This window comes from Macrosteles quadrilineatus, unplaced genomic scaffold, assembly GCF_028750875.1.
Source record: "Macrosteles quadrilineatus isolate MER2022 unplaced genomic scaffold, UCM_ALF_1.0 Scaffold_3__2_contigs__length_128488019, whole genome shotgun sequence".
NCBI classification, from domain to species: domain Eukaryota; kingdom Metazoa; phylum Arthropoda; class Insecta; order Hemiptera; family Cicadellidae; genus Macrosteles; species Macrosteles quadrilineatus.
The window spans coordinates 3,241,286-3,259,327 of NW_026542596.1; the positions used below are offsets into that span (position 1 = coordinate 3,241,286).

Below are 18,042 nucleotides of genomic sequence, written 5' to 3' on the forward strand. Positions count from 1 at the left end.
GTATTTTTAAGAAATAAGTTATAGATTAAATAAAACGTTTTTGTTGATTTAAATTATTCTTTGACACAAAAAAAAATTGGTTTGATATAAAATAAATATTTAAGGACTTTTAGCTATTGATTTGGAGTAGGCCTACCTACCTATGAATGAATAATAAAAATTGGATTTTGACTTTATCTTCACACTAATGAGGATTGCATCTGTTAGGTTAGGCTCAGTTTGTAGTCCTGGGTTATGATAGTACTGAATTAGTTTATCATTAAAATTTGTAATTCTTACTGAATATATTTTTATGTAAAGTTAGGTTTTTAATATATTTTAAGTTATACAACATTTAAGTGACACTTGACACTTTTGTCAATATAAGTATATCTGCCATGGTAATAAGAGAGTGTAAGATTTGTTTTAATGTTGTTTATAGGATGTTGAGGATCACAGCTAGCTCACCTGTTTAGAAATAGATGGTTAGAGCAAATCAAATCCATTACATTTCATAACCCATTAGAATTACAAATTTCAATGAATAACTAATTCAGTACTATCATACTGTATATTCTGAAAAGTAATGTCTTTATTGTCAAAAATGAAATGTAGCAAAAATGTAGCAAAAAAGTAGTTTGCTACATTTTGATTGTAGTTGTAGTTGTAGCAAGCTACATTTTGTAAAATTGTAGTTGTAGCAGTAGCAAACTACATTTAAAGAATTGTAGTTGTAGCAGTAGCAAGCTACATTTTAAAAGTAGTTTACCCAACACTGGTTATATCATACAGTAGCTGCAATCTCAAAACAAATTCACAAAGTATAAAAGAATCACGTTATTAGTGTGTAACACATGAAGTAGATGATTTGTTTGATATACAAATACATTTTTCTGATCGATCAGCTGTTTCGTGTCAAATTAATTAATGTCAAAGATTTGTGATTTTAAATATTATAGTTAAGTTTTCTTAATCATGGTAGTATTCTCAACAAAATTTTACTATTCCCAGCATTAAAATAAAGTAGTGGGATCCATTATGAGTAATCTTTAAGGTACACAAACCTTATTACAATTTTGTCTATATTAACAGTCATAGTACACAGCAATTGTTATGTAGTAGACTTTGACTATTTTCAACCTACAAACATATGTTTCTGTCAATATAAATTATCTCCCTTGTTATTCTTATGAAGAAAAAAAAACGGACTTAAAGGCTGTTCACACCCTTAACAACCACTTTATCAAAAATCTAATACCCTTGGGCACAACTACACGTTCAACCCTTTATTTTGAGACTTCATACTTTAAAATCAGGCGAATAATAACGGAGGAGTTCAATTAACAAAAAACGGCTTAGCCTATTATATCTATATATATATATATATAATACGTATATACATATAGGGTGTTTTTAAAAGAATGCCGGGATTTTAAATGATAATTGCTTGGGCACTAATCAAGGTAACTAAACGTTTTATACGTCAAATTGAAGCTAAAATATGTTTTGTTTCCTGTGTAGCATTAAGGGAGGAAATTTTGACCTTGGCATGTACAAAGCAGGTGCGCTGAGATAGGCCGCTATTGTGGCTCATACGCTTGACGCCAGTTGCCACTACGACGTTTTCGGCGCAACAGAAGACACAGATTGTAATCTGTGGTTCGCAGAGTTTATATCCATTGCTAAATAAAAAAACATCAAATCTACTTGATAATAAAGAAACTTGAAGCTGGTTTAATGAGTTTTATGGCACCGTAGTGTTTTGAAAAGACATTCAACTGGCCGTCTAAAAACAAGCGATGTCACAGTCAAAGAAATCAGACAATTCTGCTTCAAAAGCCCGAAAAAATCAATTGCCCGACGAAGTCTTCAGTTGAACAGACCTAAATTGGCCACTTAATGATGTTGTCTGTAAAATATAGAGTCTTTTTGCCTAAAAGATTCAGTTAAGACATCTGATAAACACACCATCCGCCCTAAGCGTTAAGACATTGCCAGTTTTACGCTCATATAAGATTGATGAAAATCTGAATTTTATTAAATCACTCCGAATTGTATCAAAGAATGAGAAAAAAACGTTGTTCCTTTCCCTTCAATTTGACATTTAAATTGTTTAATTATCTTAAATAGTCCCCGGGCAACAACCCCGGCATTCTTTTAAAAACACCCTGTATATAGATATAGATTTACCTTGGCTTCAAAGAAGCTCTTTGCTCCTCCCACTCCAACCTCCTCTACGCTGATCTCAGTCAGTTGAGCCAACTTGCTGAGGCCACTCTCCTCTACAAGCTCTCCCGCTTTGGCTTTGCGGAAGATCAGCAGAAACTGAACAAATAAACATCCAAATCACTAACTGCATAATAATGGATTTATTTTTTGTTTTAGGTTGTATCCGATAACAAAATAATTATTGACATTATTACTTAAGCAGTTTTTTGTCACGTCTATAAATCTTTTGTAAACAAATCAAAGGTAGATACTACTACATTGTAGTTGGGTTTAAAGAATTGAAAGCTAAGCAAAATAAATACGTTTTGAGTTAGATAACCACTTACAGTACGGTCCACAAGAGTCTGCAATTAAGGGAGAAGCCTATTTACCACGTGACTTCAAAGGAGCCAATGAGGACAGTGCAGTGTTGCCAAATCTAATAATACCAGTTGATTTGAAAATAATGTTTAGTATATTTTTATTAGGGTCGAAAGTTAGAGATTAGGCAATGTTGCAACGTTGCGCTAATCCAGTCTTTCTATTGGCTGCCACCAACTGCAGACTCTCTTGGCCCCTAGTATAGTAACTAACATCACAGAGAATGTATACAGCAATAATATAACAAATTTTAGCCAGACTTCTCGACAAAACTGGCTCCTAGATTCCCTCTTTAAATTTGTTCAGATAAATGTTAAAAGTTGATATCATGAAAAAATTCCTAAGGGCCGAACAGCTTCACATCCCACATCTCCATGCAGAGCCGGTCCGAGGCACGTACGATAAGTTAGGCCACACAGGACCCCGCCCTTGGTACAAAATTGAAAGATATTGAAAAAAGTCTGAGGTTTTTATTAAAGTCAATTACAAAAATACCCCAGCCGCAGCAAACCTGCAGATCAAAAGAATTTCCCTCTACAGTACCTGGCTGAAATTCCACTAAATCATTCCCTTAAAATTGTCAGATTTATTTCCTATTTAAATTTTAGTAAATTAAATTTAAACTTAGTAGTCTGGTCATCCCACTCTAATCCACATAACCATGTGCTCTGCATGATAATATGTTTGGCGTAAAACGAAGTGGATGTTATCCATCCTAAAATATCATAAATTTTAGCAATCTCAGAAAGCATTGAGCGCTTGGTACACACTACAGGGTTCAGTTTAATTACATAGAAAAATACATTTTCAGCGAGATCAAACAGTAATCCAAGTACTTTAACAGCAGGGTCGTCTCCAGAGCGTAGGGCGAGGGGATTTTCTTGATCCACTTAAGCAACACAAAAAGCATATTACAAAAGGGCTTAGGAAAATAACAGTTGATCACTTATCACAAAAAAAAAGAATATTGACAGTATTTCACTAGTTCCTGGCAAGTCCCTCTGCCCAACTGGTTAGTCAAAACATTTTTTATTATAAAAGACCCAGAAACCACTGGCCTGATCAATGTTACAGATTTTGCTGAATCAACAGAGGTTCTCAGTAAGATTGACTCAGCATGTTCTATATTAGGACTTTCTCCAGCTAGTAAATTACGAAAACTGAGCACAGACAAAAGAGGCCCCACTCTAAAAAAGATGCATATCCTTCACATTGATATTTAAGTAAAAAATTTAAACTGTCATTTGAGCAAGATATTCCCAATCCGTCGACCAGCAATGAATCGTCCACTCCAAAATATGTTAAGTATGAACATTAGATTGAGAAATTAAAAGACAAATTTAAATTTTCTGACAAATAAACTAAAGTGAAGATCCTTAGTCTTGTTCCTGAATCATGGAGTAGAGAGAAAGTGAGTATATAGTTAAATGTGTTTGAACCGTTGGTTCGAGTAGCTAGATGTTTGACAAAAGAACAGGGGGTTTTACCAGAACTTCAGAATCAACTGTTATTTTCCTAAGCCCTTTTGTAATATGCTTTTTGTGTCGCTTAAGTGGATCACAACACTCCCGGAACAATATGTGGTTGTACAAATTTGCACACAACATACTGTTTTATAAAAGGTATGTGGTTGACACCATTGTACTATTCAATGGTAATGCAAGACAACTTAATTTATTCAACAATTATCTCAACAGTATTTCCCATAACCTCAAATAGACATTAGAGATCGAACAGAATGATTCCATTAATTTTCTTGGATTTGACCTTATTAAAAGACAATAACAGCTTCAAATACAAAATATACAGGAAACCACAGCAACTGATCATTCGATACACGTCACATCTAACCATCCTCAGTCCCACAACATGGCTGCCTACAATAGTTTTGTAAACCGACTATTGAAGGTTCTTTTAACAAAAAATGATTATGACAACAAATATTACATCTTAAAACCCATTGCAGGAAAAATTGGTTATCCCAGTACTATCATAGATAAACTAATCAGTAAACAGAAATCCAAAACCGTTTAACAAGAAACTGATAAGTCTGATCAAAAGTTCATATCAATCAAATATGGCAATGTCCTCCCCTTCACTATTAAAAATGAACTTAGGAAACAAAATATCACCATGTCATGCAAAACCTCAAGCAAGATAGAACGTCATTTGAAAACGAATCGGCGTAATAATATCGATAACAACTTGGACAACACGGGTGTCTATAAAATAAATTGCAATGATTGCCCAAGAATGTACATAGGGCAAACAGGTAGTTCCTTTAGAAAAAGGTTTAATGAACATCTCCCTAAACCTAAATTGTATTCACAGCGTTCTAAGATTGCTGAACACCTGCAAAAAGAAAACTATTCTATAAAAAGTTCCAACGGAGAATAAATGCAATAAAGGCCCTATGATGAACGTTCTAGAAAGCTACAAAACTTATAAAGCTTAAAAAAAATCGCTAAACGATGTGTTAAATGAAAAACTAACTTTTAACTCCAACATTCTGTTCAATCGCATTGAATCATTGAACAATAGAAATAGTGATAAACAGTTGATCTCCCCCCTCCCTTAAGGCCAAGGTCAACGTCTCCAGGGTATCGGCTAACATGCATCAGTCGGTGTACTGGTCCAAACAATGCTAGTTAATTTTTGTTTAGGCTGGCCAAAAGTATTAAATTTCAAATGTTTTGTGTGTCAGTGTGTGCATGTACTACATGTGGAATTCAACGATGACCAAATGCTTTTAACAGCAATTAATAAGACAGAAGATATGACAATGTAGCTGTTTGGCCCGAAACTATACTAATAAAAAAGACGAATTGGATTGAAGACGTAAATAAGGTATTTGACCTATTATTAGTACCTACTCTTTATCAATCCTTTATTTTAATTCAAAGTGGGATTCTGCACATCTACAGGAAAACATCGTTCTAACAATATGCGTAGATTTTCTCTGCGATGCATACAAGCTGAGAAAAAAGGTTTTAAAGAAACATGCTTGCCTATTTATATATAGACACTCTTGGTTAACATGGAAAGCCACTGGAGCCCAAAAGGATTTTAAAGATAACAATACACATATTGTTAATTGAGAATGTAAGCTATCATCAAGCCAAATTTCAGCCCAATCCCACCAGTAGTTAATGCGTGATTGAACTTCAAACAAGCAAACAAACAAACAAACTTTCATATTAAATAATAATATTATTATAGTGTGATGCAGGTTAACACGTTTGCTACTGCAATAGTACGAAATTTTCCATTCATATGGACCAGCGACGCACATATGCGATGGCCGGTTCCACTCATAAACTGTCGTCGCGTATATGCAACGGCTAGTCACATTAAAACAGACTGCCGTCGCATATTTGCGTCGGGGTTCTAATGTTATTAAAATGCTTATATCTTTGTAACGGTCTATTTGAAGGCACTGAATTCCCTGCAGTGGTCTACAGTGATGTCTGACGCACAACTGCGTCGCTCGGTCTGTGGATATGATGATTGGTGACGTCATAATGATAGTTGAAAAAACTGATCTTTACTTTTCTGCATTACTGTATGTATGTATGCTGCATTATCCTATGTAAGTTTAGCTTTTATATTTGTTCAGTAATCAACTGTTCTTGAATAATCTGTTTTGTTTACTTACTTTCACCTCAAAACACAAACAAAAATGGACTTTCGCATATATGCGACGTTTGGTCTATTTCAATAAAACTCTGATAATTTTCACTATTGTCTTTGCTGTAGACCGGGTGTCGCAAATATGCAACATTACAAAAGGTTATACAAAATACTAAAAAACAAGAATAAATTATTTACAAACACGATTGTAGCGTATTACAATGTAAATGATCGCTGTTTTACAGGTTTTCGCCCGTGGTTTGTTGTACTGTTAACCAAGTGACACCAAGTAACTTTGCCTGTTGAATTAAAGGATTTTCATTTCATCCTAGTCATTAACAAAGCTACACAGATCATCTCACTCCATTCTACACTCATCCTTCACCCTTATTTGGGTTAAAACATGTACATACTTCCCATCTCAACTGATACTGACGATAAGTATAGTGACATTCCATTGAATTGTTTTATTTTTGTCAACAATATTGTCCAATCTGCACTGCCTGATGTTTCCTCTAGCTGCAAAGTGGCTATGCTGAACCTAAAGGACTACGGGTGTCTTTTTAGCCAAGACACTGACCTAGACAACCTTGTATTAAGTTTGAGCACTCAAGTATAAGAAGACCCACCTCTCTAAAGCTGATTCTGTTGTCGTCGTCCTCATCCACCTCTTTGATCATAGCCTTGAGGCCGAGGTGGGTCTGAGGGGCTCCAAGCTTCTCCATCATCCATTTGAGCTCTTGTAAGTCTAGGAACCCGTCTCTACCCTCGTCAAATCTGAAATAAATACATTATCTATATCAACTTCTTTTAGGTTTACCTTCATCATTGGTGATGTTGAGTTTGTGTTTATCAAAAGACTATTATAAAGCTATTATTAAGACTAGCCAACCCGTACGAAGCACTCCGTATGAAGCATTTGCACTCTATCCTCCTCAAATTCCACTTAATTGAAGCACTCAACATACTAATACTGTGTAGTTGATTAAGGTATGGGTCCTTACTTCAGGAAGGGAAACGGGCACTCTGCCAACACTGCTTCCTATTGTTTGTTGTGGAGGGTATGTTTTTATGAGGTGGCACGTCTACCCGGCTCCAAATCTGACCCCCACTGTAAGGTTAATCAGACGTTACTAATTTCACAACTTAACCCGGCTCCAAGGCAGTTTTGAGGTAGGCGAGCTGGGTCCCCACTCCACAAAATCCAACATACGCCCCTCATTTTCTTCTTTCCCTCCTCCGAATCCTAGGCACAACACCCTTCTCCCCTTCTCTACAACACTTAACCCTCTTTCTTCTTTTGCTCCCTGCAACCCAAGGCATCTCTTCGCCCTAACTCCTTTGGCTGGTAAAGCGACGTAGTACTGAAATTGACCTGGGCCAGCCTGAACCCCCTGGGGCAGTCATGTGGCATTTTCTAAGGGTGCGACATTAGGACTAAATGGAATTTCCCCGTTGTCGGGTCCCTGCCTAACTTCCATCACCATACCCCCGGACACATAGTGATCTAGTGGGGTAGTGTAGGGCTTATGGAATCATTCACGGTATTTACTCCATGTAAATTTGTTAGCACTTGTCTTTATTACACGATTGTTAAAAGACTCCTTAAAGATTTTTTTTAATTAAAAGTAAGTAATACCAGTTAAAATGAATTGAATTAGAACATTTATTGGCGTATAAAAACAGTATAAGGTATTAAGGCTTTAGTAAATAAATATTTAAAAACATACCCTAAATTAAAATTTGTTACAAATGACAACACATTAACGGCACGAATAAAATATAACGTCGGTGTTTTTTTTTAATATTTTTTATTATTTGGATTATAATAAATAGCATGGGCTTTGCTACATTTTAACTTTAGAGTAAAAGAGGAAAGTTTTAATAAGTTGTTTAGTAAATCTTTTTCTGGAAACAACGCTGAGAGTTTTTAAAGTAGTAACACAAAGATATGTGATTATCTAAGAAATTAACAGTTTGCAGTACAATATTTTCCATTGCATTATACAGTGGAGGGGGGAGCACAGGAAAGATCAACAATTCACTTTGTGTTAATTGTTTTCAAACTGAAAAATTTGGTCACTTTGCAGTATCTTGTCGTCATCTATCACTCCCTGTTCCATACACACATCTCCTATGGACTGCTTTTGTGGGGGCACTCTGCAGCATGTGAGAGAGTCCTCCTGTACCAGAAGATGGTTTTGAGGATTATGACAGGGGCTGAGTATAGGCAACACTGCAAACCTTTATTTCAAGAGCTTGGCATCCTGACAGTCTATGGGAACTACGTGTTGAGCTCCCTCCTCTACGTAAAAGAGAATTTAGCTGATTTTCAAATAAGAGGGCAGCTTCACGGTCACAATCTGAGAAACAACAACCTGATCTCTATTCTCAGATGCCGCACTTCTAAAGTGAAGGACAGTTTCCCACTACTGGCTTGTAAAATGTTTAATAGACTGCCTGAGAACATTAAAAACCTGGAGCCGAAACTGTTCAAAAAGAAGTTAAAGTCGCGGTGTTGCCAACAGAGCTTTTATTTCTTAGAGGATTACTTCAAACGGGGCGCCCTTACTGCGCCAGAGGGTCTAGGTAGAAGGCCCTCACTGCGCCAGCACTTAAATCTACCCCCTAAAATCAGAACTGTACTGCGCCAGAGCGGTGTTTTCTTTGTAATAATAGTTCTGAGAGAAACTGTCGTAATAATGAGTCTGAGAGTTCATTCAGTGTGATACCGTATACCTAAATTCAGTGTGTTAATCAAATCAAACTTTTTTATCCACTTATTTATAAACACTCTGTGACTTATACAATGATAATACCTACTGTATTTTGTGCTAAACCTTATTACTACAATACTCAATCTACTTTATGAAATAAAAACTTGAGTAACAATGCTGATCCAAATATTAATATCTGCTTCTAGTTGTTGGTATGATAAAATATAATTGAATAAAATTTAAATTATGATTTTTGAAGTGAATAATTTTGTCACAATCATAATAGAAATAATATGTCGAAATTCAGTTTGTATTTTCTATAAGTATACTATAGGCTAACATAAATGGGAAGGCGAATGATATTCCAAAATACATTTAAACATTAAAAAAGTTTATTAGTTCCCAATATACAATTTTCAAAAAAAAAATTATAATAAAACAAAATACAAGCTTACGACATAAAAACAACTAAAAGTAAAAACAAATCAACTGATAGAGAAAAGAATTATTGTTGACGAAAGTATGAACTGAGTAATTACATATTTGACATGTGTAATTTACAGTGCATGTTTTCCATCCTGGAAAAGGACTTACTTTTGTGTAGTATGATGTAAAGGTAATTCGGCAGTAGTCTAGCGAAAAAATTAATGTTTTTTGCCTAAATGGGTGCGAAATTGATTTCCACACACTTCAAGAAACACAGTAAGTCCAAGTCACCGGCTCTTAATTGGTTAATTTTTGTTAAATTGCCAATTTTTCAGAACTTTTGTTAATCTCTGCAGCAACTATTTCATTTCAACATAACAAACCACCCCGCAAAATTAATGTAAATGTCCCTGACTTTAAACTAATTTCAACAATTTTTCCTGACTTAAGAGCATTAAAAACATTTTCTTAACTTTGCTTGTATATGGTTACTTGAAATAAATAACTACAAAAACTAACAAAGAGCTCGGCAAGTATAAAGAAAATACAATAAGTTGTTATTAAAAAATAAGTATACTTACGTTTATTTGAACATCTCCACCGTTCCTCTAAGCGCGATCTTTGACGTAACTATATTTCAATAAGTATATCCGTCCAACACTATCAAAGTTTTTCCCCGTTCACTCAAAATTTTCTTCATGATTACAAACTAAACACTTTAGTTCAAATAAATAAATAAAACGCTAACAAAACGAAACCCAACACATTGAAACAAAATAACAACTACAACTCCTCGCGTTGACAACTAACAAACAACTGAAATTTCAGGAGGAGGATCAAATACGACAATGTAGGCCTAAAAATATGTTACCAATAATAAGTGGGGAAAACAAAATTGAAAATATGAATTCCAAATAACGAAAGCTGTGATGTTTTTTTACATTTGGAATACCAATGGTGCGTAAGGGTGTGTGGTTTGTTTACATCCCAAATCCCAATGGGTAGATTAACCAGAAGGCGCCCCCTCGCCTACCTGGACTAGTGCTGGCGCAGTAAGGGAGTTTGCTAGAGAGGGATTATTTAGTCCTGGCGCAGTACGTGTCTACCCACTTCAAAGCTCAGTTAGTTTTTTAATATTTTTTATGCCGCCTGACACTCAAGTTAATTAATAATAATTATATGTTGAAGTATTTTTTATTTGTAAGTTTTATGATATTTGTAACATTACTGACGCGACCTATCCAGAAATGGTCAACGGTCAAGAGGATGGTAATTATGACATTATAATACAACACTTAAAGTCTGCCTAGTGTTATACAAAATTGAAAGTGCATATTTGATGTTAAATTGAAAAGTAAAAAATTATTAGTTGCCGGTGTTCACTATATCCAGAACTTAAGATTGAACTTCCTATTTAGTATTATTCAGTTGGCTCCTTCATACCGACTAACTTAATTGCTGTATTCAGCATTACCCTTTGAATGTTGCATCTTCCTAGCTGAACGTACGAATAAATTTTATTTGTGTCACTCATTGATTTACTATATCAATGGTCTCTAAAAAAATTGGACACATTAATTTTATTTAGGCTAAAACCTAAAAATATATATATAGGCCACGTCGCTATTTATTTACTTCCTAGATACATAACGCTGTTCAAAGTGAATAGGTACCTAATAAAAGATACTTATAACCAAACAGTTAACGGTTATAGGCCTGAGCAAATCTAGGTTACAGGTTACAGTAAGAGGGTGGGGCGTCAGTAGCCTAGCAACTAGCATTATTTGTGACCTTGGACGTTGGACAATCGATTGTGGCGTCACCTGTATTTTGTATTCAGTCATCTGCACGTGTATTGTAATGTATTGCACTTGCACATTTGTACTGCATTATACTAGGACACAAGGGGCATATTGATGGTTTTTGTTTTTCAAGTTACAGTATATATTTATCATGGTATTTTGGATGGGAAGTTATTAGTTGTGTCACCAGTAATTTGGTGTTTAAAATCCAGGTGTTTATTGATTCCTTATTTTACTGCAATGTCGAGTTTTCGTTAACGTTGTGTATAACCATTTACAACATTTTCGATTCGGTTCACATAGTACTGCAAAAGCTATAATAGTAATCGTTAAGGAGATTTTATGTTAATGTTTAGTTATTTGATCTAAAAGTGTTTTTAATACGGTAATTTAACATTTAACGCATGTCTGTACATCTGTCCTTTGAGCGAATTTCCCAAATAGTGAATAAGCTATTACCGTAGTACCGGTACTCGGCACTCATGGTAAGACCTAGACCCGGGACTCCGTTAGCACGATAACTCGAGGAAAAAAATTGTAAATATAAAATTTCCATGTTGTTTTTATGGAGGACTAGCAGAGTACCCGTCCTTCGTACGGGGTTGGAATATAAGTATAAAATGCTTATTGCAGTTATACTCAAGCTTTGCGTTTGCAATAAGGGAGGACACAGTTTGATAAAATTTGTTTTTTGTTAAATTTACAGTATTCTATAGTATTACGCATCTACCATAGCCATAATGTTCTACCACTTCACCTAAACAATAGAGAAAAAAAATTATCAAAAATTCGCAAAATATCACAAATTATTCATGAAATGAAAAACATAAACATAACCGTAAACAATCCTACTTTGACAGTTCTAATTGCGAATCACAGTTTTTTGTTGCTGCTTAGTTCAAATTAGCTGTTTTCATAAATGCAAAAAAATACAGTGCTGCACCCTGTTGGTAAATCTTATAAAAAATGTTTGTCTTGACTAACAGGGACATAAATAATATATTTTCCTTATGTTGTCACAAGGTGAAGGTAAAATTAGCTCCTTATCAACATTCTGAGATCATGGAAATCTTATCAATGGGGCTACATGGACTATAAATAAAGTAACAAAAAATAACTATTTGAATAATATAAGATCATACAACTGTACATTTGCTATGGCGAGTTTATAAGTCTCAGATTAATCAACATTATTCTGGTAGTCTATATATAATTTTAAGATCCGGTACTCCTTTTACCATCGGATTGGACCGTTAATAATACCCTCTAAAATTGAACCAAAGTATGCCCAACTTTATACGACGTAAACACAGCTGTTACTCACAGAATGGGTCAAATATCCGTGAAATGCGACCAACTGCTGATGTGTGATTTAAGTGACTATCTTTATTCCACACAACGAATGTTTATTCCACACAACGAATGTAATGAACAAAAAAACAACAAATGTAGGAATATACTTGAACAAATTATCTCCATAGCATAAGTAGCTTATTAGGTTACCAGCATTGCGCAGTTCGTACACTATTACGAACGAAACTCGAATTAATATAAAACATTCACTTGGCTAAACTATTATATCGGTTTTATTAACATAAATATTTTATACAGGCCAACTACCAGTTCTATTTCATGTAAAAAAATCAAGCAGTACCTAAATAAAATACAAAGATAATAAACACTATTTGTTAATTATTATGTCTTTTATTGCTGACAATACAGTATTCCTGTGGCGGAGCACGGGCGGTTGACTAGTATTATTAAAGTGATAAGTTACAATGAAATTGTATGTAACGGTAAAGGCAATTTACTAAATAAAAATATAGGCATATGGCATATCCCAATGAAGCTTAGAGTGTGTAGATTTGCCGAAGAACTCCCAAAGGGCTCTGCCCCACAGGCTGATTTCCAAAGGGCTACGCCATACATATTTTGGAAGTTAACGTTATTCGATTAATTTAGTGAACAACAGCTGGCCAATGCAATTGACAATATAGTTTGTTTGTTTACATTTTTGTTTACTTATTTTATTATTTACTTTTATGTTCTTAAAATAGGTGCGGTGAATGGACAGTGAAGCTATTTCTAGCTGTACAAGTGAGGGGTTAAAGGTGTTAAAAAACACGATGAATATGAGATTAACAAACCATGTATGTTGTTCGTTCCAAGAGGTTGTCACCAATCTTAAACAGGTCGCCATTAAAGTATTAAAGACGTAGTGAAAAAGAGCGGCGAGTTCAGATACAACTGTACCCACCTCGGCCACATAAGGACGTAATGTATGAAGGTTCCATTGCTTTTAACATCCTTTCAGATGACAATTTCATGAACTTGGGCCCTTTAAATGAAATATAAAGTCAAAGTTGGTTAAACTAATTTAATGGTGGCTTTTGTACGCCCGTGAATTCGCGGGTAGAACCTCTTGTAATCACATAATATGACATATGATTATAAACAGATCAAGGAATACTTTTAACCAAACACTGTCTACACCTGCGAAGTTCACCCAGACATACTCGTCTACCCCAAGACATCTACCCCTGGACATTTACCCCCAGATATCTATCCCCAGACATCTACCCCCAGTGGTCAAATCATAAATGTCCGACGCAGGTATTCTACCTCCGGAAATCTACCCCCGTGGCCGTGGGTAAAATTATTGTTGTAATTGATTTTATAAATTATTGGTTTATGTAAATAATCAACTGCTCTTCGATTAATCTTTACCCTCTAACATCTAGTATTAAGTATGTGATATGCCGTTGTCTTGTATAATATTATCTATCTCCCTAATTCAATAAGCTGTAACATCCATTTTTCACCCGAACTACTTCACCAATTTTTATGATTGAGGTGTCATTTTAAAGCTTAAAAGAAGCATTGGATTTTTTGTTTGGAACATGTAGTTTTTGTTTGAAAAAGATGATTTTCCCTATTAAAACTGTCAGAATGTTTGTTGATGAGTGTAAACTAGCTTTCTGAATTATATTCAGTTTTAATCGACTACTTGATTTCCGTAGGCCTACGTAGGACGGGCCAACAGCTAGTTATTTTGTAAATTGAAACCACGCCAATACTGTAAGAAAGCATTTAAAAATTGCCAGTTACTGGCCTTTGACTCAATATATTTACGAAATATTACTATTTTTAAAGACATTTTTTTAGGAATTCTGTAAAAATGATTAACTATGTGTAAAGAATTATAATTTGAGAACTTTACAAATATTTTCTTCCTCTTTCCACAAAACAAAGTTTTATGATAAATATATTTTAATACAATGAAAGAAAATTATTTAAATAATTACCAATTATTATCCAAAACTTAAAATTAAAAGCATACAAAATAAAACAAATCCTCACTGAAAATCCAATCCATTCTATTGAAGATTTTTATGAGTTTCTAATTGTAATGTCGATACAATTTATATCGTCAAGACAATAACGTATTTTTATTATTATTTTATCATCGAACGATTCGCCTGAACAGCACCGAAAATCTGTCGCTGATAGCGTGGGAGCAGAGGCAAACAAAAAGTCTTTATAATCGAATTTCAGACATTCAAGTAATCCTTTCACAAAATGTTGTCATCAGGTCCTATAAACCCCCTTCTGTATCAGGTTGGAGGAAACACCCTACTTTATTGGTAGATGAATTTACACTTTTCACCGGCACTCAATTTATTTATTGAATTTGAGAATATAGACTAATAAAAGATATAGGATTGCGATTAGCTGAATCTAAACTTTATACCTAGAATGGTTTTAGAAATAATGAATTGAACATACTAATATACTTCCTCCCCCTAGATCAGTCAACGTCAACTTTATGGAACACATGAACTATCTGAATACCATCACTGCCTTAAACTATACTGCTATACAACACACCATATATTTCAAATTGATTGTAAGACTAACACCTTACTGAGATGTAAACTTGATGGTAACTTGCTACTGGTGAATGCATTACATGACCAATAAGTCCATTCACTTTAGAGATAATGATAAGACAATATTTTGAGATCCGAATCGAAAGCAATTGTGTGGAGGAAAGCTTCGCCAGTCTATGTGAGAGGTGCATCGTTCTAGAATAACCCGATCATTGCGGGTGGGAGGACTCGGGAGGCACAGTAGGACCAAGAACCCCACATAGCCAGATTTATACCTTGAACTACTTGACTGAAGTCCCGCTCTATAGCTACTAGACCAGCCGTGTTTTATATGTACTTGCTGATCAATCAACCCCCTTCAATTGGACTTAACAGTGTCGTTGATATTGTAATCTAACTACTGTAACTATAGTCAATGTTAGGACTCTGTAGACGGAAGGCAGTCGAGGAAGGGTCAATGAGTGTGGAGGGCAGTAAATTGAAGGGCGCCTCTCAGTCCATGTGTCGATCTCGCTGCTGACATTGTTACCTTGCCACAACCATAGTACCGCTATGGGAAGGGCTAATTTAAGTACGTGCACTATTTGATGGCTTGGGATAGTTTATTAACTACTTTGATGGCAAATTTAATGTCTTGAACCTTTATTTAGGATAGGAAAACAATCTTGTTACTCAGGAGGTTGTGTCCTAACTGCGAACAGTCGGGAGGTATATGTATGATTCAACATGAACTCTTTAGGGGGTTGTCGTATTTAGGATGGGCAAACCGCATATATTAGATTGGCCATCTACTGAATACAGTGATATCTTCTATATAAATAAAATTAGAGTTTTGTCTGTACATTGCTCAGGATTATATATTTTTAAGTTAATTTTAAGTTGTATACATTAAAGAAGCAGAAACGAGTCTTATATCTATTTCTGTCTGTCTTTCTGTCTGTCTTTCCCTCTGTCTGTAACACTCAAGATGGCATTTTACGCTATCTTCTCCAGGAAAACGAGAGTACCTATCAAGATCCAAGTCATTTTAATGTATTCACTGGATTAGCGAGAGTGTCTTTAGCCATTGAAATATGGCCTCACTAATTTGTAAATAAAATTACGGACGTTCAAAAATGCAGTTTTGTGTGATTTTTGTTAAGTTTTGTCCAATTTTTTACCATATAATCATCTATGAAATAACGAACAGCTGTTCGGATCAAGATTATTTTTTCTAGCTGTCACTGATATGTTTACAAATGTTGTTTACAAATACTGCAAACATTTTCGATTACGTTTTGAAAGCAAATCCCAACCTAGTAAAAAACGTGTTTTCTTACATAACGGATTTAATTAATCGCAAGTGCAATAATACTGTATAGTGTAACCGTAAATGAAATTAAATAACTAGGCATCATAGAGGTCAGGAACCAAAGATTATTTATGTATAAAATTGTTCTTGAGTTTTGATAACCAGAAAGAAGACCTTGAATCAGTGTTGTTTACGGCTGGGAAACTTAAATTTATTAATGATCGTCGCCAATAGCTTAGAAACAAGGTTTCCACTCATTGACGGCGCTTCAATGGCGGTCGTGTAAAGTGTAAAGTATAAAATCATAACTGCAGTGTATGATTGTAACAGAGGTTTACGGATGATGCTAAACTTGCGCCACTCATCGACACTCATCTCCATTCATACTAGGCTTAAAATACCTAATATGTATGGTCGCCATTTCATCGAACAGTATCAACAGTAACAGTAACTTGCTTTTCCGATGCGTCACTTTCTGTTCCTACTATTGACTATATATATAGTCAATAGTCAAATCGTCTATAGTACTTCATTTCATATAGTAAGCCGTCATTTCAACAGCATTTTGGGTCATCTTTGGTCCAAGCAAATATAAATTGTTATGATAAAATTTGATGACATTAACAAATATTTCAAATACTAATTTTATATGTACTTTGTTATGCTTAAAGCGTAGCGAATTTCCTAATTAAGTTCTGCATTTTTGTGTGTATGTCTGTTGGTAACGCATTAATGTCCTTATTTCTCAGTGTTTCACGAAATGGACAAGAGTACCTTGATAATGAAAATGCCAACCCGAATAAAGTGTTAAATTGTGAGGTTGTACCTTAAATACTTTTCTTAAGGTACTTTCCATTGTGGAAAGTAACTTCCAACTATAGGCCTACCTTAGGGCTATGCCTCATAAATATATAAAGCATTTTTTATTTTAATCATTGGATTTAACATATGGACCAACACGATCCGGGGGACATTTAATTGCGAAGCATTTGTTTTGGCTTGAAACGGTCAGATACTGTATTTGCGAAGGTTTATATATATTAGTTGACGGTAAATATACAAAACAGATGGTAAGTGGTTACCATCTGTTTTGTATATTTACCGTCTTGTGAGTAACAGCATAAGCGTAAATATATGTTTTAAGTGTTATAAGACGTTTCTTTTATTCACTTTCCGTAAATTTAATAACACGTACAATGCTGATCAAGAGGTTTATTTTAACAATTTATAATGTTAAAGACATCTTTCTCTCTTGTTTCCGGGAGGTTTCGCAAAATGTGATGATAAATCTTTAAGGTAGTATGTTTATCTATGACATGATTTTAATAGTGGGTCAATCATACCAGGGTGGAACGAAGTTAGTGTTAAAAAATGTTATCTGTTAAACTACTAAGTATTGGTGACAAAATGGCACCAATTTAAGTTTCCATACCCTCACAGGTAGGGAATAACGGACAATTTAAGATTTTTTCAAAATATTTGTGTTTGCTTACATAAAATGGCCATAAGTGCACTAAATATTGTTTTTATTCCAAATTCATTGTCATTTTTAGAATCCTTGTTAAATTTCCTATATTAATAGTACAAATTCGTAGAGAGATGAAACATCTGCATAAGCCCTTATTTGGCAATGGAAGTGAATTGGTGATTTTTAGAAAAAAGTAATAACCTTTTCCAAAGTTTTTCTATACTACACTGGACTTTAGAGAGTGTCAAAT

At 34.6% G+C, this 18,042-nt stretch overlaps 1 protein-coding gene across 1 annotated transcript in view; it reads right to left on the reverse strand.

The window, feature by feature from the left end:
• The window catches only part of LOC128988341 (EF-hand domain-containing protein D2 homolog), a 70,265-nt gene that overhangs the window by 16,469 nt on the left and 35,754 nt on the right, over positions 1-18,042 (reverse strand). The window contains exons 2-3 of the mRNA XM_054409546.1: positions 6,828-6,975; positions 2,170-2,304 (exon numbers count right to left, since the gene is read on the reverse strand). Of these exons, the coding sequence (XP_054265521.1) occupies positions 2,170-2,304; positions 6,828-6,975 (283 nt within the window). The remainder of the gene's footprint in view (positions 1-2,169; positions 2,305-6,827; positions 6,976-18,042) is intronic.